We start from the raw sequence: 26,054 nt of genomic DNA on the forward strand, positions 1-26,054 counted from the left end.
ATTAGATATATGCAATAATTTGACCTGTGTATTGATATTAGATACAGTTGAATAGTTGAATGTAGATATTAAATATTAATGGCACATTCAATCTGAATATTAATATTAGACACAAATTACATTAATTCAAAATTAAGTTTAAAGATTATCTCAAATACATCAATTTTCTAAAATTCATGAAATTATGATTAATATTCTGGATTTGATTGTGTGTAGGTTTTTGCATCAACAATTTGAAAGCATTAATCATACAATCAAAAACAACACAATCAAATTCAGAAACATTAATCATAATTATAAAAGAATGTAATCCAAATCTTGATACAAAACAAATTTTGCAGTCTAAAAACTATATTACTTTGAAAAAACTTACATTCCTTTGGAAAAACTACATTCCTTTGATAATTCAACCTGTGTATTCAAATTACATTATCAACCTGTGTATTCATATAACCTGTGTATTCATATTGTATCCAGTTTATTGGTCCAGAAAATCTCACCAGAAGCTCTCATGCACCCAATTAACTCCTCGGCAATCTATCTAAACCTAAAATATGTACACCCACCACCATAATTTACAGTCCAATCTGCTCAGAAGGGGCAAAGGGGCTACGATACAGCCCCCTCCGCCACAACATTCGAACCAGTGCCACTACAGGAAGCCAAATCGGATGGCGCAGATTGCGTCCCAACATTCTGGGACCCATCCGGAGCCGTAGATTCATCGCCATTAGTGCGGCCGCAATTGCTGCAAGGCACATTGGCAGGCACATTAGCCGCCGCCGTTTTCTTCTCCAAGCTCTCGGGCATACGAGTTCTGCAAATGGGGCACAAAGAATGCGAAACAAACCACCTATCAATGCACTCCACGTGGAAACAATGCGCACAATTGGGCAGCACTCTGACCCTTTCCCCCTCAACAAATTCCCTCAAACAAATAACGCACTCAATGTCGGCGCCGCCACCATTGTCGACGCCGCCACTAATGGCGGCGCCGCCGTACGCAACGAGCGGAAGGGCGTCGATAACCGCCTTTTTCAGCCCCGTGTTAGCCCTCCCCGTGCTCACCGCCGAGGTCGCATGGTCGGTGCTCGTCATGTGACCACGGCCCGCCATGGCAGGGACTCTGAGAACAGAAGTGAGGCAGAGAGCGCAGCGGACCATGAGATTTAAGCCCAGGCCGAAGAAAAGAGCGCAGAGAAGAGCCGCTAAAATGAGCACCAAATTGGGATCTATGGAAGGCCTGTTGGGGGCTAATGAGGGTTGAAGGCTTTCCGGGTAATCCAAAATCTTTCTTCCATGAAAATTTCCAGAAGAAGAAAAATTTGTGATTTCTGGGTAATCTAAAATCTTTCTTCCATGAAAACTAGCAGAAAAAGAAGAAGAAAAACATGTCAGCGCTAATAAGGCCCAGAAGACTCTGTACATCGACTTCATTAGAAATTTTACAGCAGGGAAACCCTAGGGCTCTGTTTTGCGGCAGAAATTTTACAGGTGAACCAAAACCCTAGGGTTCGTTTGGCGGCGGTTTGAAATGGCGGAAGAGGCGAAATATTTCTAGGGCGGAGGGAATTTGTGGGGTTGGAATTCAGTGGGTGTGACGTGGGTGTGATGAACAGGAGTCGTTCGACCCCATGGTCTGGAAAAACTCATAATTCATGACCCACACCTGATCTATTTTTGCCTCGGATTTGGTGTGGGTTTGTTGTTTCTTGTCTCGATTTTTTCCTTTTTTTTCTTTTTTTTCTTTTTTTTCTCGAGGGGCGAGTTTGATGGTGGATTGATGTTCTATTTGTTGGGGTGGGTGGAGGAGTTATGTCCCCATTCGATTTGGCCTGTAGCTTTTGCACCAATTGTTGGACAGGAATATTGCAGGTTTCTTGAACTGCAGAACAAGGAACTAACTTTCTGGTCACGAGTCTCTTTTGAGCTTATTAAATGCAGCAACAGAATTAAATGCAGCAACAGAGAATTTAATTTTCTTTCAGTTGAAGGCAGCAATTTTAAAAGAGGGTGAGGTAAAGGGAGGCGTTGTCTATGCGGTCGATAGAATGCATCGGTTCAGTTTTATAGAGTATTTATAGGTTACATTCTATCGGTAGTATGGTCTTTTATAGAGTATTTATAAGTTACATTCTATCGGTAGTATAGTCTAAATGTGAAGCGATGGGGTGGCACATCATGGATGAAGATGATGGCATGTTTTTCGATTGCGTTATCCATCAATGAGTGTTTGCATGTTTTTTTAATTATGTTATGTTCCGTGAGATTAGTTATGGTTTCTCTTATTTGTACTAATTTCGTTACAAGATAACTTATGACCTAAATGTATAATTATCATGTTGTATAATCTATGTTAACATGGATGTGAGTGTCTATGTAATTCATTTATTTTTCTTTAAAAAAGGAGATTCTTTTGTAAAGGATAAGTATGCTAGTATGTGGCATTAGTAATGCTAGTTATATCCACTTATTAACATTATGTTTGATATCTTCTATCAATGAATGTTCGTGTGAGATTAGTAATGGTTTCTCTTATTTGTACTAGTTTGGTTACAAGATAACTTATGACCTAAATGTATACTTATCATGTTGTAATCTATGTTAACATGGATGTCAATATCTATGCAATTTAGTCATTTTTCTTTAAAAAAAAGATTCTTTTGTAAAGGATAAGTATGCTAGCTATATGACATTAGATATGCTAGTTATATCTGTTGGCAATATGGATGAATTGATCATGTGTTGCATTGATGTTTTGTCATTGATGTCAACACGATCTGTTATGGTTGGTTACCAGCAGACAGGTTTTGGTTACCGGTAGAAGATCTTGTGTTACTGGTAAGGGTTTAAGGTTTAACCGGCAGAGCTTTCACTGAGAAACCTTGACAAAATGTTAAGTGGTGTTGGTGCGGCTTCTAGATGGAATTCAGGATTCAAAAGGTTATCCTTGATTGTGCCTCAATTGATTGGAGACATTGTTTTGGCGTGGTGGACCCGGATTAGGTCCAATACCTATCTAGGTTATGGACTAGTATCATGTTAACGTGTTCTCTACATGTTACCGGGATGTTCTATGGATTGGTTATTGTTGTTTTGGTCTAAAGCCGACATGACATATCATTGTAATATCTTTTAGGTGGCCGATCGAATTGGTTTAGGCCTTAGGGTTTGTATAAATTGATGTAAGATCTCATTGTAGATCATATGTCGTGATCGTGGAAAGTAATATCATATGCGAAGGAGATTTGATCCATCATAGGTGATCGAATTGGGTTTAAGTAAGAGGTCAAAGGCCTCCGGTATTGAGCTTAACCGGGACTGTAATCAGACATGGTTGATGCTATCTCTGGCAGTTCATTTTTCTGGATTGTTGTTCAATTATCTTGAGGTGGTTGTAACCTCTCTGTAGTCAATGACTCTTTTGTAATGAGCAGTACGTTGTAGGCAGTGTGCCTTCCTGCATGTGCAGGCCCCTTATTGTATCACATACTTTTTGCAGAAGTATCATCTGACTGTGGGTAGGCTTCCCACCATGGTTTTTCCCTTTACCGAGTTTTCCACGTACAAATCATGGTGTTATGTGGTATGGTTGCATTGTGTTAATTCTATGTTTCATTCTTAAGTTTTATTGCTTACCAGTATCTGTTTCTGCTATTCCGATATTCAATGTTTAAGTGCTCCGGTTAAAGGTTATAAAGTGATTTGATTAATATAATTTGTTGACAACTGATTCACCCCCCCCCCCCCCCAACCTCAATTGTCCATCGGTTATCCTAACAGTTGGTATCAAATCTTTGGTCCTCTTTTGCAGAAGCTTAACCACTTGAGGTAGATCCTATGGCAGCTAATACTTCAAATCCACCGGCAACTATTTTTAGAAGAGAAATTTTTAAGCTTGATGGAACAAATTATGGGATATGGAAAATCCGAATGGACTCATCTTAGATGTCTTGGCAAGGATATTTGGGAGATCGCTGAGAAAGGATATACACCTTATGATTCGGCATCTGGCAATCCTACTCCTGTAGACCTAGACAAGAATATTGAAAATGATTGCAGAGCTAGAGAAGCCCTCTTGTGTGCACTTACTGATCAGCAAATCATGGGATTGACTGATAAATCATTAGCAAAGGTTACGTGGGATAAATTGCAAACTTTGAATGAAGGTGATCCTACTGTAAAAATTGCTAAACTTGATGGTTATCGGGTAAGGTATGAGAACTTGAAGATGGAAGATAATGAAAGAATCACTACATTTATGGAAAGAGTAAATGAGATTGTCATGGGAATTCAATGTTGTGGAGGATCTCTAAGTGAAGATGAAATAGTTTCCAAAGTCTTGAGAGCTCTTCCACTGGCTTACACGATGAAGGCAACTGCAGTTAGTGAATTAAGAACAATGGAAAACACTTCAATTAACAGAGACATTCTGATTGGGAAATTATCTGCTTTTGAGCTTGAAGAATTTGGACCTTCTAGAGCTGCAAAGTCTGAACCTTCTTTTCATGCATCATCATCTACCAGCAAAAGTGATTGGAAAGCCTTATATGCAAAAGAATTGGAAGATATGAGGAAAGAGGATGAAGAATTTGAGCAACTTGAAGCTTTATTTGCTAGAAGAGTACCTAAAGGACCGACAAGAAGTAAGTATGAAAGAAAAACATCTTTTAAATGTTTTGCATGTAATAAGATTGGTCATTTTGCATCTAGATGTCCTGAAAGGAATGCAAGATTTGAAGAAAGAGTTAAGAAATCATTTAAGCCTAATCAGAACAGATATAGATTCAAGAAAAGTAAACAATGCTACATAGTGGATGAGGAAGGAGTAAGTGATGACTCTGCTAGTGGATCCGGCAATGGAAAGGAATGGGTGTTCTATGCTTTAAAGGAAGATGAACCGGAACCAGCTATCAAGAATGAAGAAAAGGCCCTGACAGCAAAAGTTGAAGACAAGGATGAATGGGTAATTGATTGTGGATGCTCACATCATATGACTGGAAATAAAAGATAATTTATGTCCCTGCAAGAATACAATGGCAGTCAAGTCAGATTTAGAGATGACAAAGCATGTATGATCAAAGGTAGAGGTATTATTTCTCTGGATGGCAAGCATAATACTAATAATGTCTATTATGTAGAAGGTTTAAAGCATAATCTTTTAAGTGTTGGTCAATTGGTGGACAAGGGTTTCCAACTTCAATTTAAAGATAGAAAATGCAAAATCATTAACAAAACTGGTTTGGAGATTGCAACCAGTACTTAGATTGGAGGTAATATCTTTCACTTGAACACTAGTAATAAGACATGTTTAATTGTTCATATTGATGAGAGTTGGTTATGGCATAAGAGGTTGTGTCATGTTAATTTTGATTGTATTGCTAAGATCAGTTCAACAAAGGCAGTTAGAGATATACCTAAGATTATAAAGCCTCATAATCCGGTATGTAAGGAATGTCAGTTGGGAAAGCAAGTTAGAACTTCTTTTAAGAGCATACATGATAAATCTAATGATGTACTTGATTTGATTCACATTGACTTATGTGGTCCAGCAAGGACTAGAAGCTTTCAAGGTGATAGGTATTTCATGTTCATAATTGATGACTATTCTAGAATGATGTGGGTGACTTTTTTTAGGGAGAAGTCTGAAGCTTTTGAGAAATTCAAGATCTTTAAAGCAAAGGTAGAAACAGAAACTAGATTGAAAATCAAATGTCTGAGATCAGATCAAGGCGGTGAGTTCACTTCTCATGAATTTAACAGATATTGTGAGACAAATGGAATCATGAGACAGTTATCTGCACCTTGGACTCCTCAACAAAATGGAGTAGTGGAAAGAAAGAATAAAACCATTTTGGATGCAGCAAGAACTATGATGATGGAAGCCAAATTGTCTCACATCTACTGGAGAGAAGCAGTGAGTACAGCAGTCTACACATTCAATAGAGTTCACATCAAAGGTGAAACCGGTAAGACCCCTTATGAATTATGGTTTGGACATACACCTACTGTTAAATATTTTAGAATTTTTGGAAGTAAATGTTATATCAAAAGGGATGATTCAATTGGGAAGTTTGATCCTAGATGTGATGAAAGGATATTTCTTGGATATTCAATTTAAAGCAAAGCATATAGATGTTATAACAAAAGATTGCAGAAAATTATGGAGAGCACAAATGTGAAAGTGGATGAACATTACAGAAATCAATCTATATCATATGGCAGGGAACTGGCGGTGGAAATGATCATAACTAAACCGACAATGCCTCAACCGGTACAAGACACTAAGACAGTTACACCAGTATAATCAAAAAATTCAACTGTAACTGATGATCAGAACGGTGAACCTAAAGTTCAGAAGACACCAAGGTATGTAAGGTTAAATCATTCTGAAGATCAAATCATTGAAGATAGGAACAAGGGAGTTATGACAAGAAGAAGACTGACAAATGAAGAGGTACGTCTTATTTCTCAAATTGAACCAGCATCTGTTATTGAAGCTTGTAAAGATAAACATTGGTTAAAGGCTATGGAAGATGAATTAGATCAGATAGAGAATAATGAGACTTGGACTTTCGTTCCCAAGCCTAAAAATAAGAATGTTATTGGAACTAAATGAGTTTTTAGGAATAAATTAAATGAGGATGGTCAAGTTGTAAGGAATAAGGCTAGATTAGTTTGTAAAGGATATTCTCAAATGGAAGGAATTGATTATGATGAGACATTTGCACCTGTAGCTAAAATCGAAGTTGTTAGACTATTTCTTGCCTATACAACTTATAAGAACTATAAGGTCTATCAAATGGATGTTAAATGTGCATTTTTAAATGGTGAACTTGAGGAAGAGGTATATATTAAGAAGCCTGATGGATTTTCACTGATAGATGATAAAGATATGGTTTGCAAGTTAAGGAAAGCTTTATATGGATTGAAACAAGCTCCTAGAGCTTGGTATGCAAGGTTGGATAAATATCTTTTGAAGCTTGGTTTTACTAAAGGTAGTGTTGATAGTAATTTATATTATAAGATCACTGATGATGATATTCTGATTATTGAAGTATTTGTTGATGATATCATTTTTGGAGGAGAAAATAAGTTGTGCATGGAATTCTCTAATAATATGAAGAATGAATTTGAAATGTCCATGATTGGTGAAATGAGATTTTTCTTAGGTTTGCAGATTACTCAAACTGACAATGGCATTTTTATCTGTCAACCTAAGTATCTAAGGGAATTGTTGAAGAAGTTTGGTATGGATAATTCCAAACCGGTAAGTACTCCTATGGTGACAAGTGAGAAATTATCTATCAAAGATACATCTGCACCGGTAAATTCAACAAGGTATAAGTCTATGATTGGTGGCTTGTTATATCTAATGCAGACTAGACCAGATATTATGAATGCAGTAAGTATTGTTTCAAGGTATCAAAGTAATCCTAAATAAAATCATGAATGTGTAGTAAAAAGGATATTCCGGTATTTGCAAGGAACAACAGAATATGGCTTATGGTATTCTAGAGATGATAACTTCACTTTAAGTGCATATACAGATTCAGATTGGGCAGGAGATACTGATGACAAGAAGAACACTTCTGGTGGAGCTTTCTTTCTTGGAAAGAAATTGGTTTCATGGATCAACAAAAAACAGTCATGCATTTCTTTATCTACTACAGAAGCTGAATATGTTGTAGCAGCAACTAATTGCACTCAAGTCTTGTGGATGAAGCAAATGTTGAAGGATATCAAGGTAAATTTTAGTGAACCGATAGTTATCTACTGTGATAACTCTGCATCTATTGACATGTCTAAGAATCCGGTATTTCACTCTAAGACTAAACACATCAATAAAATATAACTTTCTGAAGGACATGGTGGAAGAAAAGGAAGTCAAATTGGTTTATGTGAACACTAAAGAGCAGATTGCAAATATATTCACTAACTATTGTCTAAGGAATCATTTGAGTATTTGAGAGATAAGTTAGGGGTATCTACCCCTCCGGAAGAAACTTAATTAACGGAGTAGACCATCAGTCCGGTATGCATCATCAACTTTATCCTTTGCTCTGGGTTGATGTAGTGGTGCTACTGCTCAAGGGGGAGTAGTCAACTTTCAGATTCAGAGGCTTATATTCTTGTTTTGATATTTTTGTCAAATTTCCGGCATTGATGTCAAAGGGGTAGAGATAGTGATGTGAAAAATAAATTCAGAACTTTACAGAGATATTATTAACAAGAGGAGAGTTATTGATATTCAGGAGATTGTTGGTTGTCTTCCACAGGGGGAGACTTGTTTGGCATTTCTTGGTACTTAGATGTTTTTCACATTTAATGTTGCCATCAATACCAAAGGGGGAGATTGTTGGCAATATGGATGAATTGATTATGTGTTGCATTGATGTTTTGTCATTAATGTCAACACTATCTGTTATGGTTGGTGTGTAGGGGAAAAAGCAAGACTAGGCTAACATGCCCTAATCCTACCTTTTGACACACATTGTGGAATACGAAAGAGCCTAGAGGTATCACACAATTGGCTACTTGTTTTTGTGGAAGAGAGAGCCATGGGCTACCTATTAGGGTTTCTATTCCTTTGTTGTAATTGAAAGATAAAATGATGCAAGTTCAATTCCTAACCCCAAAGTGCAAGTATGAACTAATAACAAGATTGCAGAATTGAGATTAAACAATGGAAAGCTGTAAACACAAAGACAAGAATGCAGATGTGTACCCAGAGTTAAAATCTGAGTGAAAATGTTTGGGACGGGGGCGCAGGCACCACTGTCCTGATTCTGCTCCTGAAACTGTTGTTTTGCAACGTGAAAAGTTGTCAAAAATGCTGAAACTTGTTGTCTGACAGAAAGACCAAGGCGCCCAGCGCCCCTGTCCTGGTAGGACCAGGGCACCCCACGCCCCTATCCTAGTCTTTTGCCTTGAAATTTGGTGTGTAGCTCAGTTTTTGTCTACTTCTGCCGGATCTGCAATTTGCGGCGTCGTCCAAATCCCGAAATCTGCACTTATATCTGAAAAGGTATGTTGGGCGGCTATATAGGGTTTTGCCTTAGTCAAACCCCCGCTTTGGTGATTTCCACCTCCACGAATAGCCAAGTTGTATTGTAAAATTAGTGTGTGTGCAAGATCCTAAAATGCAAGTAAGCAAACTAGAGCAACCTAGAAAGTAAACCCTAATTGCTTGTAAATGATAATGTAAATGCTCCAAATCAAGATGCAAAGTGATCTAAAGTATGAATACGAATGATATAATGAGGCTTATGCAAAGACATGAAAACAATACGAAATCATACCCAACCCCAAGGGAGGGGTACAAGCCAATCTTCAGTCGGTGATCCCCTATTGCTCTTCAATGTCTTCAAAGCCCTAAATGCATGAATGAAATTGATGAATGCTTGATGGATGGATGTTGAATGTTATTGAAGTCTTCAAAGATCTACTCTTTCGCTGCATAGAAGGCCCCTTGAAACCAAAAATTCGGATCCTTTCAAATGAAGAAAGAGAGCTCTTATATATGAAACCCTAGGTCTTAATTTCAACTTTTGGCCGACCTAGAGATTGAATCTCCCGCCAATTTCTTGGGGTTAAGCTTTATTTTATGATTGGATTGCGCTCCTAAAATTTTGGGAAAAATGTATGGGACCATGTGCACTCCGGGCGCCATGGTCCCGACAACTTTTCACCAAATTTTCAGGGCCATCGGATATGATGATTTTAGAGAGAATCCCAAAGTTACAGGTGATTTCAAGATGTTTTGACCCCCGAAATCAAGCCCCCAAGTTCAAAATAGGACCTAATTAGGGTTTTTGATTAAATGATGTATTGGAAGAATAAAATAAAAGGGGCACACTTTAATGAAAGGGCCCAACTGGAAGATGATAAAATAGAACCTTAGACCTAATTAAGTGCTAAAGGGGAAATGCAATGCAAAAATGCAAAATGCGCCAAGGCGGGTGCTAAACTAGGTATGAAATTGTACCACCCTAGCAAGTGCGTACAATTTACGACGCTACAGTTGGTTACCGGCAGACAGGTTTTAGTTACCGGTAGAAGATCTTGTGTTACCGGTAAGGGTTTAAGGTTTAACCGGCGGAGCTTTGACTAATAAATCTTGACCAAATGCTAAGTGTTGTTGGTGTGACTTCTAGATAGAATTCAAGATGCAAAAGGTGATCCTTGATCGTGCCTCAATTGATTGGAGACATCACTTTGGCGTGGTGGACCCAGATTAGGTCTGGTACCTATCTAGGTTTTGGACCGGTATCATGTCGACGTGTTCTCTACATGTTACTGGGATGTTCTATGGATTGGTTATTGTTGTTTTGTTCTAAAGCCGACATGGCATATCATTTTAATATGGATGTATGTAATGATCTTATTGTAATATCTTTTAGGTGGTCGATCGAATTGTTTTAGGCCTTATGGTTTGTATAAATTGATATAAGATCTCATTGTAGATCATGTGTCATGGTCGTGGAATGTAATATCATATGCGAAGGAGATTTGGTCGATCATAGGTGATCGAATTGGGTTTAAGTAAGAGGTCAAAGGCCTCCGATATTGAGCTTAACTAGGACTGTAATTAGACATGGTTGATGCTATCTCTAGCAGTTCATTTTTCTGGATTGTTGTCTAATTATCTTGAGGTGGTTGTAACCTCTTTGTAGTTAGTGAGACTCTTTTATAATGAGCAGTACGCTCTAGGCAGTATACCTTCCTGCATGTGCAAGCCCCTTATCATATCACATACTTTCTACAGAACTATCATCTGACTGTGGGTAGGCTTCCCACCAGGGTTTTTCCCTTTACCAGGTTTTCCAAGTACAAATCATGGTGTTATGTGGTATGGTTGCATTGTGTTAATTCTCTATTTCATTCTTAAGTTTTATTGCTTACCGGTATTTGTTTCTGCTATTCTGGTATTCAATGTTTAAGTGCTCTGGTTAAAGGTTATAAAGTGATTTGATTAATATAATCTGTTGACAATTGATTCACCCCCCTCTCTTAGTTGTCCACCGGTTATCCTAACAATATCCACTTATTAACATTACATTTGATCTCTTCTATTAATGGATGTTTGTGTGTGATTATCAATGGTTTCTCTTATTAGTAGAATTTTAGTTACAAGATAATTTATGAGATAAAAGTATACTTATCATGTTGTAATGTATGTTAACATGGATGCCAATATCTATGCAATTCACTTATTTTTCTTTAAAAAAGGAGATTATTTTGTAAAGGATAAGTATGCTAGATATATGACATTAGACGTGTTAGTTTATATCCACTTATTAACATTATGTTTGATCTCTTCTATCAATGAATGCTCATGTGCGATTCATAATGGTTTCTCTTATTTGTAGTAATGGATTTTCAAGATTCGAGGCAAGGGGAACTCTTAGTCAATGAATACTAGAAGTTCACCCAACTATTGAAATACGTACCCCAGTAACAAGTGAATGAAAGATTATGAATCAAAAAATATATTTTGGGCCTTAACAACTACATCAACATCGAAGTGGTGGACATCCTCAAACCCACTACCATGGATGAGGTTAATGAGAAAGCAGTAAGACAAGAGAAAAAGATTAGGAAAAATGATGCTATCAAGGACAAGAATCAGAGAAACGCTAGATGGACACAATCTTCACACCCCTTTAAGAAGGGTGAGAAATATGACTTAGAAAGGGAAAATGATAAGGGATACAAAGGAAATGGGCAAGATGCCAGAGTGAACAAGAAAGGTTTTAACAACTTTAGGAAGGAAGGGGAGTCATCTAACAAGGGTACCAAAAAAGAGGACCACCTGAAAGATGCTTCACATGTGGTGGTGAGAATTATGTGAACCAATGCCCAACTAGGAATCAAGGGGGGAAACAATAGAGAAATCCTCTACCATCTCAACAAGTAGCATTTAAACAGGAAATCCATGTTGCCATAGATAACAGTCAAGCAAAGTTTTGAATTACTCTGATTGAGACGATAGGTCTGTTATATGAGAATCCTATATCAGTTCTTAAAGATATTGGTGCCACAGATAGTTTTGTTGCACCAAAATTGTTAAGTATATTTCCAAAGAGGGTTGGCTTTATGGCCAACTTTTGGATAGTAGAATATGCCAACTAATCAAGAGCTCAACTAGAGCAGTGTCTTTTGAGGCCAAGGTTGAACTTCTCGGTTTTACTATTGAGGTCAATTTATATGTAGCACCCTTAGGCTCTTATGATGTAATCCTAGAAATGAATTGGCAATGGAGACATAGGGCCAAGGTGGATTGCTTTGTTGAAAATGTAGTATGTCTAGATGACTTTGGTAACAAGGTATGTTTCAAGTTGTCGAGTGTGAGGTCAAGATACAACAAATCTCATCTACGCAATTAAAACTGAGTGAAAGGAAATAGTGCCAAGTGTTTGTAGTAACAATGGGAGAGATAGAGGAACTTGGTGAAGTCAAGTTAAAACGATGACATCATGATCTATGAGTCATCCTTTCATAGTGGATTAGAGTCAAGAGAGGATAGTAAGCTAGTAGAATCCTTCGCAAATAAATATCCTTATCTTTGAAACTACAGGGATGTATTACTACCAAAATGAGTATTCAATTTTTTAATCGAATTGGTACTTGAAGTTGGACTAGCTAGTGTCCAAAGCTTTGTATCATATGACAACCATTGAACTTATGGAGTTAAAAGAACAACTTCAAGAATTTCTAGGCAAAGGGTTAATTCGACCTAGTGTGTCACCATGGGAAGCACCAGTGACATTTGTAAAGAAGAAGGATGAGACCCTCTGTTTATGTATAGATTGTTGAATATTGAATAAGGTGACAATAAGGAATAAATATCCCTTACCACATATTGATGATCTATTTGATAAAATGTGTGGGGCTGCAATATTCTCAAAGACAGACTTGCGGTCAAGATATCATCAATTGAGACTCAAAGACGAGGACATTCATAAGACAACTTTCAGAACATGATATAGGCATTACAAGTTTACAATATTACCCTTCGATCTCACAAACACCACAACATCATTCATGAATCTTATGAATAATGTGTTCCAAGATTGCCTTGACAAGTTTGTCCTAGTGTTCCTAGATGAAACTATGATATACTCTAAGAATGAAGAATAACACTTACATATAGTATTACAATGGCTTTGGGAACATAAATTGTATCAAAAGTTATATAAATGTACATTCTTCTACAAGTACAGTATCTAGGGCACGCTATCTTTGCTGAGAGTATATCAGTAGATTTGGCTAAAATCAAGGCCATATTAGAATGGCCAACCCCAAAGAACATACAAGCAGTGAGAAGTTTTATGGGGTTGTTAGAATACTATAGGAAGTTCATAATTAATTTCTCATGAATAGCACATCCCATAACCACTTCAAAGGAAAGGAAAATGGTTTGAATGGACCAAGAAACACTAGAAGGATTTTGAATACCTTAAAGAAAAATTGACAACATCACAAATCTTGAAGGTGCTAGATCTTGAAGGACACTTTGTAGTAGTTATAGATGCTTTAGGAGAAGGATTGGGAGGGGTCGTCATGCAAGATGGGCAAGTGATTGCATATGAATCAAGAAAATTAAAGAATTATGAATAGAACTATGTACCTCATGACCTTGAGCTTGTAGCCATTGTGCATGCTCTTTAAATGTGGTGTCACTATTTGTTAAGGAAGTCGTTCAAACTTTGATTAGATTATCAAGGGTTAAGATATATTTTTACCCAGCCTAATCTTAACACTCGTCAAAGAACATGGTTGGACTTGATTTCAAACTATGAATTCGAAATTAACTATATTGAAGGGAAAGAAAATCGAGTCGAAAATGCCCTAAGTTGTAGAAGACACATATGTTCTATGGTTTTCTTATGCACTAATTTTAAGGCTCGATTCTTACAACAATTAGAAGGGGATGAATATTACCATCAGGTTAAGAAATCCCTCCAAACTAATCCTCAGGATCTTATGCATGAGGGATTCAATTTTGAATTAGACGATATTTTAAGATACCAAGGCCGAATGTATGTGCTAGTGTCTTTGTAATTGAGGAGATTAGTAAGGAAAGAGGTGCATGTAACACCATATTTAGGACATCCAAGGGTCACCAAAATTCTAGTAGATGTTAAGCCTCTTTATTTATGGAAAGGAATGAAGAAGGATGCCATAAGATTTGTGGCAAGCTGCTTTGAGTGCTAAAAGGTAAAGGTAGAAAACCAATACCTGACAAGATTGTTGCAACCTAATGTTGTACCTAGTTGGAAATGGTAGATAATAAGCGTGGACTTTGTTCAGGGTTTTTCGTTGTTTAAGAATATACATAATGCTACATTGGTGGTATTTGATAGACTCACCAAAATTGCCCACTCCATACCAGGTAACTTGACATATGGGGCACCTATTGTAGCCCACAAATTCATACAGGAAATTTTTTGATTGCATAAGGTGTGCGAAAAAATCATATCAGACAGAGATGTCAAGATGACATCAAGGTTCTAGAAAACTTTGTTTGCAATCCTAGGAACCCAGCTAAACATGTTCATCTTATCACATAGAAACAAATGGTTAGAAAGAAAGGGTTAACCAAGTGTTAGAAGATCTTTTGAGGATTTACTGGATGGATTAGCAGTACAACTGGGAATATTATTTATCCTTAGTAGAATTCACATACAATAACTCTTACCAGTCATCCATGAAAGTGGCACCACTTGAGGCATTGTATGGAAGGAGGTGTAGAACTCCTATTAACTGGGATAATATTGAAGATAACCCTCGGTCCTTAGATGCTCTAGGAAATGGAAGAACAAGTTAAGTTGGTCAAACAAAGGTTAGCAGAAGTTAACGATCGACATAAGAGTTATATGGATGTGAAGCAAATCCCAAGGACGTTTGAGGTAGGAGAGAAAGTGCTCCTAAGGGTCAAACCACAAAAGAGTTTAATTAAATTTGGGAAATCCTTTGAGCTAGCACCAAGATATGTGGGACCGTTTGAAGTCCTAGAAGTTGCCAACCCAGTTACTTACAAGATTGATCTAACTTAGCTCTCACCCAGTAGCACAATGTATTTCATGTAGCCTATCTAATGAAGTATATATGATACTTTGATCACATAATTGATTGGAACTCTTTGTAGATGCAAGATTCAAGGGTGGTCATGATCGAGCCACTCAAGGTGCTCAAGTTATGTAAGATTCACTTGTGTAATCAAAAGGTCAATCAGTGTAAGGTCCAGTGGGACTAGTGCTTTGAGGATAGTGCCACCTAGAAGGACTGTGATGAGATTCATCAGAAGTTTCCCTATCTTTTTAATGTTTTCAATAGTTAAAGACTATTTATGATGTTTGGTCAAAACATGATTTTCATTTTAATGTTTATGTTGAAATTTAATCATTGAGGATGATGACTCACGAGGGGGGAGGGATATGTTACATCCCTCTTTTTCATGAGCATTTTTATTGTGCTTTGCTGCAATGTGAAATGTGATGTTTATTATGAACTTAAATGTAAATAGTGGTTTCATGATTTTATTGGAAATAATGTTATTGGTTGAGTAATTATGTGAACTAATGGTTTACTACAATGAAACTTGAATGGTAATAAGTTTATGGCTAACTACATGTGTGTTTAAGTGGATGCAAGAAATCCTATCGTCCTTCAAAAAGGAGGGAGAGTATCATCAAGGAGAGGATGTAGACACATGATAAGTTCAAAGTTACCATTGACACCATGATAAGCTTGTGAGATTAGTAACCTAGTTGGGTCTTGTTGTCAATGTTGCCTTTGAGTCATTAGGGTTGAGTCGTTGTTGGACATTAGAAGGTAGAAAACAAAAACAGAGGTCATAGCTCATAGTTCAAATCCAAGTATCCAGGGAGAATTATGTTCTCAGGTCGCAAATTCTCAGTGAAATTCATGCATAAATCATTCCAACTTAGTCCTTTCTTAATATGAACTCTTAATGCAATAATTTTTAGTTGCAATCAATTCATTTAAAAGAATGTCTTTTACATTAATCTTGACAAGAATGTTAGGTGGTTCTTGGAGAATGTCTCTGTATCTTTTGGTATTTTCTAAAAAATTTCTTGAATCCATACATGTATTAATGTTGAAACTCAGCAGAGTTAGCTTTCATTCTTGAATTTTAACTCAAGAAGTCATAATACTAACTCCCATAGAGCTCTGAAATTACTTACAAGACCCTAACATTTAGAGGTTGATAGTAGAAATCAGACTGTCAAAACCTTGCAATATTAATTTTTCTTAAATATGAAGTAAGGAAAAGAATGATTTTATTATTGCAGGTTCTTTAACCTAATCTTCTAATTCTTGAATTCGAAACGAATTAAGTTATTTGACTCTTACCTAAAACCACATTCAATATAGAATAGAAATAGTGAATAAGCTTAAAGAAACCTTCATTCTGGCAAAACCACAACAGTCATAAGTTGTGTTTCTTGAATAGAGTTGAAAAGATATGAAAGTTTGAGCTTATTGAATATTATTGTTGTCAGTGATGCACTCTCTCTTTTGTGCACTTTATAGGTATTCAAACCCTCATTAGTTGCAACTATGCTGAAGTCAATTCATTTCTTAATGAATTTATTTTACTACTTGGTAAACCTTATCAAAACCAGAATGAAGAGGATTATGAAGACATGAAAATTAAGTCCAAGAATGCTTTAACAGGGGTGTAGAGGAGATGCATGCATGTGCAAGGGATGCACTTACATGCACTTATGTAATGTGTCAAGAAGCACCTTCTTACAAGTATATTAAATATTGAATTTACTTGATATGATACACAATAGTTGGTATTCTGAGTAGCCTTATGCTTACTAGGGTATAGTCTCGTTTCAGGGGATTACGAAGTAATTCTAATCAGTGGAAGAATTGAGACCATGACAAATCTAAAGTATGAATCATCTAGCTAATAAGATAAGCATAACTATGTACCAAGAAATCAAGCAAAGCTAAAAACTAAACTGCAACAATAGCATGTTGTAGTGGCCAAGTCCACCATATCAAATCCACTAGGAATTTAAGTGTAATAGGAACAAGTCGAGTGGGCTGGTGAAATATGACTACACATTCAACATGCTTGCAACTATTCAAAACCTTTCACCAAGGTGACATAGTGTTTTACACACGCCTGTCAGTTCACTTGAATCAGATACACCATTTAGTCAAAAGGTCATACTAGTTAGGAGGTACCTATAGGGTGTGATCAACTAGAGCTATGCAGATTCTAAACACCAAGCTCAAATGGCAATTAAACATAGTCTTGTGTATGCGCCCTTGTGAAGGGTAGGGCCACTTCCATAAGGAAGGTGTGCGGGGAAAAGCACCTTGATGATGCTCTTCCTAGGAAGATCAAGTCAAGACTTGTTAAAGATACCAGACTTATTAAAGATACCAGACTATAAAGCAAATCACTGTAGACTCTTAACTCATTTTCTACTTTTCTTTATGATGCAAAATGCTTATCAAATAAGAAATATGAATAAGTTTTTGTTTTTTTTCAGCTCCATGCTTTCTTTTCAAATGGTTTTTATGTGTTAAGGAAGTTCATGCAATAGAAACTTAGATGTTGCTTTTCAAAAAAAATATGTACATGAAATAGTTGCACTTTATTTTATGCAAGTTGTTTAAAAATTTTGCATTGAATTTCTTTTAGTAGTTAGTTTGTTACAAAATATTGTGAGATACCTCCATGTACTATATTGTTATCATAGTGATTCTACAAGGGACTAGCACTCAATGGATATTCATGATTTATAATTGGGTGAGAGATATTAATGGCAAATAATCTACTAATGGATATGTGTTTAATTTATTTGGTGGTGTTATTGGTTGGATGAGTAAGCGACAAGTTGTAGTCTCTTTGTTCATTATAAGGTTGAGTACATGGAAGTTGCTATGTGGGGTTGAGCCAATGAGCTATTAGATTTATTTGTGATAATTAAAGTGTCATATGTATGGTAAAGATCTAGACTTTCATGAAAGGATGTTGCACATAGATTTCCAATACCATTTTTTTTATGGGAAGGTGATGCTAAAGAAAGTTGACACTTTCCACCATGTCACAAATGTATTAATAAAGCCAACTAGCACAAAAAAATAAAATTAGGTGGTGTAATAAGCCTATGGACCTCTCAACACTTAGCAAATATTTACTGTCTATTTGTGACCTAAAGCTCCAATTCTAGTCCTAAAGTTGCAATATAATATACAAATCACTCACCTTTTGAGTATTTTGTTAAGATGAAATGAATAGCCAAAAACACAATATTGTGCAAAGCAAAGTCATGAGTGGGTGAGAAGAATTGGCAAGGTTATTTGTATATCAACAAAGCTCTCTTAGTTTTGATGTGTAGAAATTAATTCCTCTTTACCAAGCCCAAAGGTTGGCAACAATAACTACATAGTGGGTGGGAAGGATTAGCAAGGGTATTTGTATATCGACAAAGCTCTTAGTTTTGATGTGTGGAAATTAATTCCTCCTTAGCAAGCCCAAAGGTTGGTAGTAGCAACTACATAGTGGGTGAGAAGAATTGGCAAGGTTATTTGTATATCAACAAAGCTCTTCGTTTTGATGTGTAGAAATTAATTCCTCCTTACCAAGCCCAAAGGTTGACAACAACAACTACATAGTGGGTAGGAAGAATTGGCAAGGTTATTTGTGTATCGACAAAGCTCCTAGTTTTGATGTGTAGATTTAATTCCTCCATACCTAGCCCAAAGGTTGGCAGCAACAACTTCATAGTCTATAATAAATAAATATAGAGAAATATTTCAACAGCAACAACTGTTAACATTCTCACCACCCAATGCTAACCTTAGCCACCACGATAAATTATTGAAAAGTGTGTGGATCTCATCAAACAAATGAGAAATATTAAATGCTAATCTATGCATATAACACACGGGCATCTTTATGGAATGTAACTATTATTGCCATTACAATGTACAAGCATGTTGGACTTACCTAGAACATGTGCCATTAAGAGTCGTACATTATATGACATGAAATAAATGATCCAAATATAAATATTAGAAAAAGAGTGTAGTTATGATAAGGAGATTATGGAGAATTGAATAATTATAATTGCAATATAATTGGCATATAATTTTAATCTATAACTTAAGTACACTATTAATAGTCATAATAATTAATATATATAGTAAAAATGTTACAATTAATACAAGTTAACATATAATTGTAATTGTAATATAATAGTTATTATTAATAGTTGTAATATTATGGTAGGATGTTGTTTCCACATATCTCTTAGCCCATGAAATTCTTCACTGCCTTGCTAGTGACATCATGCAAAACTCACAAAACCCTCAACTTGCAAATCATTTGTCAAGGTCTTTTGTAATAAAGGGAAGATATTTCCCCTAACATCATCTTATTCATAAAGCCCATGTAATGTTTAATCCTCATATATTGTCCCTCATTGATCTCTCTATTAATGGTGAAATGTGTTCCACTATTTCAAGCACTATGCGTCTATTTATTTCCCCTTTTGATGTTGTGGCTTCTCCCATTATCATTAGAGCAAATTCTTGAGCATTTTCTAGTCTACCACATAATAGTGGTGGAAATGATGTTAACTCCAAATCTCGCAATCAACCTCAAGCAAACCTAATTGCTTCTCCCTACAAGAAAATGTTTTTTGTCTCCTTACTCTCCAAGGACAAATATGTGTATCAACGTTGAAGGAAGAATTAATCCTGAGCATATGAAGGCTCTAGATCTTGTGAAGAATATGACTAAAATTGGAGATTGACTAAAAGTTGCCTTATTTTATATGTTTCAAAAAATTTGGTCAAGTTTCATTGCTACATGAATGGTTGTCACTTCATTGGAAGCCCCTTTTGAAAAATGACAATGCTACCTGCCCATGCGCAAAAGGTTGGTTTTAGATCATTTGTGAATCTCCCTTGCACACAAAAACACTTCTTGGAAGGGCCATACTTTTGGTATAAGTCTTTCTTGGCTATGAACCCTTAATTTCTAAACTTAAATCCTCACATTGAATCTTTCTTTATTTCTCCAATTTGAGTTAGGCTCTCCAACATTCCACTCCAATTTTGGACTTTTGATTCTTTCTTCAATTGAAAATTTTCTTAGAAATCTTATTTCTGTGCTAAAATTGTCTCTAGTGCGAAAATTCTTGTGAGGGTGGATTTGTCAAAGATGTTCCTTAAAGAAATCCGTTTAAATGTTGGAAATGGCATTTGGATATAACAAATTGCCTTTGGAATTGTTTTTTATGTGGGTCATCTTTTACAATGAGCCATATAACTTTTGAGTGTCCACGATCTTCTATCATTCAATGTCCTAGGCAAACTACTTGGTGGAAAGGGACTAAATTATAACACCAGATTTATTATTATCGTCCCTCTTAAGACTCTTCTATTGATCCTTTGAATTCTCTTGCTTCTCAAACAGCCCCCTTTCCCCAAAATTGAGTTTTCTCTCTAGTCAAGGCTGAGGAGGTTTATCCCTCTGTCCAACTTGGGCCCAATAGGTCTTCTTCTTCCGCCAATGTTGAGGTATCTTTCTTTCTTAGGACAAGTTCCCATGCATCTTATTGATAACCCTCCATATGGAAATCCCGAAATATGAGTTAAGGTTACAAAACCGCATTTTCCTGCAAGTCGTGTAAAGAGCCAAAGTCAGATGACTCTAGAGATCATTTTAAAAAGGGTTAATCAGACATTGCCTTAATTGCCTTAATTCAGGTTTGTCCAAAATCCATCTTCATTCATGAAGAGTATTTTCTTACTTACAATTTAAAGTGCCTTCAAATAATTTTTTCTTTAAACAGTAATATAAATAATAGTATTTAGAAAATTATAAATTACACAATACATTATAGGAACATTATAGTTATTATGTCATTACTTGATACTTACGTAGAAAATAGACTCTATTTATCTTTAGTTTAAAAATTAAGAAAAGATAATTAAATCTTAAGCTACCATCATATAATACAGCTCGCATTTCTGCACCGCAGAACTCTAAGCCTTACCCTCCAATTGGGTCTGACTGTCAGTACAGTCATTGTACTTTTTAATAGTGCAAATGCTACTACTACAGTAAAACTTCATTGACACTACCCATACTTAAAAACTCTTATTATTGGAATGCATTCCATTTATGCATCATTACATCTAAAATTCTTTTAATCATACACATCACAGTAGTCAAGATGATCAATTCTTGCCCCATCAAACTCTGGCCATTCAACAAGGTTATCCTTCGTATCCATTAAACAATACACTTAAAGAATTTTGTAAACAGGTACAAACACCTTATAGCCGTTTTGACTCAATTCAGTGGCTTCCCTCAACCAATTCAATAGTGTCTCATGAAAACTTAGGAGGCCCTGTGGCCCTTGGCAGAGGAAGTGACCTAGGTTTTGCAACTTCCACAAAAATGACCCTGCCATCCAAAAACTGCAAAAAAAAAATTAGAATACTTTCTTACTGTGGTCAACCTTGGTAAAAAGGCATCAGGAAGCCTCTTTAACAAAGTCGAAAGATCTACAAAAATATAAGCATAACCGTACCTTTCCATCCATCCCTAGTATTGCTTCCTGTGCTTCAGTTTCAGTAGCATATTCAATAAAGCCAAACCCTTTTGATCGTTTAGCAAACTTATCCATTATGATTTTTGCTGCAAATCATCCATCAGGAGCATGAAAAACATGAACGTAGAAAATTTCAATCATTAAGTCTCAGAATAGAAACAAAGACAGGCACATACCTTCTACAAGTTGACCAAAGCGTGAAAAACATTTTCTAAAACTATCTTCAGTGGTTAAAAAGGAAAGACCTGCCACCAAATCCTACTATAGTCAATTCTCTATAGCCTATTCAATAGTAACTGGGAAGATGGCATATATTATAAAGTGAATTCAAATACATGTGCCTCTAAAATGCTTTGGCTATATTGGCTGACATATGTTTCTTCCAACCATCTGATTTTAATTTACTTTGAAAGTGATGAAATCTGTTGTATTGCTTCTTAAACAAAAAAAAATGAAAACAACATTCTTTTTAAAAAAAACTAAATGATGAAGCACCCATAAAATTATAAGATAATAGGAGTTACAGAAGGTGGTGCAAAGCCACAACCAGAGGTGAGTATAGCGCAAAAATACAAAATGTGGCAAAACTCAGAGAGAACTGCAGAGTAAGGAATCCAGGGGGACCAAGCCACATAGGTTGAAGGAGAAACCATAAAACAATATTGTTTGTAAAAAACATGTATAAGTAAAATCAAGGTTATTGCCTAGAACTAGTTCTCTTCAATCAACATGGAAGTCTGTCAGAGATTATAAGCTCGTATGGTATCTTTCTCAGGATTTTTAATCCTGCCACACACATCCCAAGCTTTCCATATGCTCTTTATAATTGCACTGCTACAAAATCTAACCTAAGAAAACGTGATAAGCAAGCCTGCACACACAGGCTTCAACACTCACGTGCCTTGTGGAGTTCCAGTGAAAACATGATTTTTCATTGTAACTCTTTAGTTTATTCATATTCAGGCAATGCCTTCTCTTCTAATCAAAAGTAAAGCTTTGTTAATACTAAATAGTGCACTGATAGATATTACAGGAGAACCATTGACATTACTCAAGACGCACATTATACATAACATTGAAGGGTTCCTCTAAATGAAATTGAAATAAACCCAAAGCTTAATTATGCAGATAATATAAGCGTCATTCATAACTTTTTTTGGTATGCAATTTAGATTTTAGATCAGCTGTGGACATCACCTTCTGGTCTTGTAGAGTGCTCATCATCTAATATAAGTTTAGTCAAGTATTTTATAAAGTTTCCTTGTAGTGCATTTTGTATCTAGTACGTATCGTCTGTGGAAAAACTACATCTAATATTTCTTCAGTAGTATGCAATTTAGATTTTAGATCAGCTGTGGACATCACCTTCTGATCTTGTAGAGTGCTCATCATCTAATATAAGTTTAGTCACGTATTTTATAAAGTTACCTAGTAGCGTATTTTGTATCTAGTATGTATCGTCTGTGGAAAACTACATCTAATATTTCTTCAGTATTTTATGTTACTGGGTGTGGCAAATGGGTGCAATTTTCAATATGCAAATTTGTTAATTTAGATAAGGTGGCAACTTTTCCAGGGATGACTTATACCATTTAGGACTCCATCCCTTCTAAAAATATTCTAAAATTTGTGTTTATATTATTGTATCTTAGCAAGTTCTTGTTTAAAGAAATCTGTTTTGAATTCCTAATCTATCTTATCAATTGGAATTCTTCAAAGCCTAGTTTTTTCTTTGAAGGGTACACGGTCTTTCCACTTAGGCTTGATTACTTCTTGGCAATTCCGCTCCATTACATCCATTGAAGCTGTACTGGGTATTTTCCTAAAATATAAATCTCGACCTCATATGTATAAAAAAATATATTCCCATCAAGAATATGTCACTTCAAATTGAAGGATTCCTTTTTGATGTTTAAATCGCACAATTTTGGATTTAAAGTCAAAGGAAAATGATTCTTTAAAGAATCTTCACAGATTCTAGCTTTTGCCTTAATTCAGTCATTGTGTATTTAATTGAATCAAGTTAATGAAGTTCTTACTATAATCCATGGGAGAACCTGGTGAAAATATGAATCAAAGCCGATGCAGAACAAATTTTTGTAGTAACTGCTATTTAATAGATAATCTATGCTTTTTGCGTCCAGTTGCCAAAAATCATCACATCCTTAACATAGCATCAAATTTGTTTGGCTGGCTGTGAAAATTATGCAGCTTTTCAAGCTATGTGGGACATTAAGCTATAAAGTGTTTCATACGCAATTTCTCCCCAACAACATGACAAAAAAGAGACATGTTTTTCATGTTTTTCACTCTCGCCTCCGTCTTTGTGTTTCAACAGCAAGGCAATGTGAGCTTTCCCTGAACTGATATACAATATTTCTATTGTTGTCCTAAATGTATCAATACTCATTATAGTTCAATCCCATGCTTAGAAATTTTCATTTTTCTCCGCAGATCCTACCAAAGCTTCTATACTATCTCATCTACACCAGATCCTGAATGAATGACTTTCACCCAAATCAGCCCCTTCTCCATTTCAATCTATTATGTTACAGACCATCCCACTAAAACTTGCATCCAGTGAGGAAATGCAAAGCCACAAGCTAAGCTCCTCTTTCAAAAACATTCCCCACAAGTCAGTAACTAAAACATGATTGATCTGGTATAACTGATGACAGTCACCAAACCATGTCCTTAGGCCAGTATCCTACGCTGTTTATAGTCTTAAAGGCATAGCAAATTTGGTAATACAACTGTCTCCATTACCCAGCCATGACTGAATACTAAATAGTAAATAGCATTAAAAATATTTTATTTAATTTTGAAAATCAATCTCATCAATTTAATCATTATCATGTTGATGCTATTGTATTCCATTTATCTATCATTGCCAATGGACTGGTTAGCTCATCAATCATTCCACTTGAAGGAGAGCATCATCCACCACCATATTTTAGGATTAGATGGCACATTAATTGTCCACTAAATGTGGGCATCATCAACCATCTCTATTTTAGGATTTGCTTGCTCGTTAACCATCCACCGAACTGTTAGGAATTAGTGTTCGCATGGTTATCATATTATTTGTTAGGTTTGCTACAGTTTGTTAAAATATTACCAGTAGGATACTACATTGATTGTAACAATATGTGTTTGTTTGAGTTGTTAAAACAACTCATATATTTAGAGGATTTGTTCGCTATAAAATAGAATATGAGAGTCCTATTAATATGTAATGTATTATTGAATGCAAGTAGTGTGGAATTAAAGATAAGTATTATTCATGTGTTAAATCATCGCTCTGAAATTTAATATGGTATCAGAGTCATTCTGATTAGTGGATTTGGATTAAGATGTTGGTGTAGTGAGCCATGAAAGCTCTAGTGGCCTTCAAATACCCATTGCCAAACCAAAACTTACAGTTTAAGACCGAAAACTTTTGAAGGCTTGCCTTTCGGCTATTTTTATCATATAAGGTCCATTCTAGATCTGCATGCAGCCTGTTCACAGTGTAATTTGTTGTGTCAAGAGTGCCTAGTTTGTATTTAATCTTTTGTTTGAATGGAGTGAAAAAGGCGTTACAATTAGAAAGCAAAGCTAGAGTCATTTTCGAGGCAGAATCACAGTGAACTCTAAAGGACAATAGCAGCTTTGGGAAGCATATTCACCAGATCTATGAAGCACACACGTTCATATTCTCTTTGTTATCATATGCAGTCACAGTCTGCACAATTCAGAATAGTTCTGCTGCAAAGGATACAAGTAACAAGGCAATGCCTCTTCCTTAGGAACTTAATCCCATGGATATTTGTGTGCCATTGTTGCCCATTGCCGATGAGGAGTGTAATGGTATTAATGAGAACCCCATGATGACAATATTGATAGAAATGAGACAGTGGAAAAGGTCTAAGTTTTCCCACACAAACAAGCCAACCTGAGTGGTTGTAAGAAGTAGCTACAAACCTCGAAGTGCAAACAAATTTCAGTCCAGTGGATCTCAGTCTTTCGATGCCATCAGCACCATAGCATGACGCAGCAAAGGTCATTCACTACCTTTACTAATGCAACAAATTGGGATGTAGAGAATGTGAAGATGACAATGCTACGAGTGAACAAAATGGTGACTTTTTGTCATCCACACAAGATGAGTTGCAAACAAGGTCATTCAATAAATTTCTAAGGCTTCCAATGCAATTTATGCAAGGGTGCAATCAACGCCACGAGAGGTCGAACTGGGGTGCTTTGTCTAAGTAGACAAACACGGGTTTTAATATCAAATGCATACATCGATATGCTTGATAAACAATAGACACAAAAAAACAAATGGAATAATTGCAACAAAGGAAAAGGGAGTAGATGAGAGAGAGGAAAGCAAAATGGGAAGCAAACCAAGCTAAGAAGCAAAAAATAAGATTGGGGAACTAGCTAAAA

General features: G+C 36.0%; 2 protein-coding genes across 3 annotated transcripts in view; both read right to left on the reverse strand.

Moving 5' to 3' along the window:
- Positions 1-333: 333 nt before the first annotated feature.
- LOC131038454 (RING-H2 finger protein ATL72) lies at positions 334-2,040 on the reverse strand. Its single transcript, XM_057970892.2, has one exon. The coding sequence runs from the start codon at positions 1,435-1,437 to the stop codon at positions 610-612; it is 828 nt and encodes a 275-aa protein (XP_057826875.2). The 5' UTR covers positions 1,438-2,040; the 3' UTR covers positions 334-609.
- A 19,113-nt stretch (positions 2,041-21,153) lies between these two features.
- The window catches only part of LOC131038435 (small RNA-binding protein 11, chloroplastic), a 32,640-nt gene continuing 27,739 nt past the window's right edge, over positions 21,154-26,054 (reverse strand). The window contains exons 2-4 of one of the 2 annotated variants that reach the window (XM_057970876.2): positions 21,800-21,868; positions 21,603-21,709; positions 21,154-21,475 (exon numbers count right to left, since the gene is read on the reverse strand). In XM_057970876.2, coding sequence (XP_057826859.2) covers positions 21,446-21,475; positions 21,603-21,709; positions 21,800-21,868 — 206 coding nt within the window. In that variant the 3' untranslated portion in view covers positions 21,154-21,445. Of the gene's footprint in view, positions 21,490-21,602; positions 21,710-21,799; positions 21,869-26,054 lie in introns of both variants that reach the window. The other variant, XM_057970875.2, reaches the window with a different exon arrangement.

Source organism: Cryptomeria japonica, chromosome 8 (genome assembly GCF_030272615.1).
Source record: "Cryptomeria japonica chromosome 8, Sugi_1.0, whole genome shotgun sequence".
NCBI classification, from domain to species: Eukaryota; Viridiplantae; Streptophyta; class Pinopsida; order Cupressales; family Cupressaceae; genus Cryptomeria; species Cryptomeria japonica.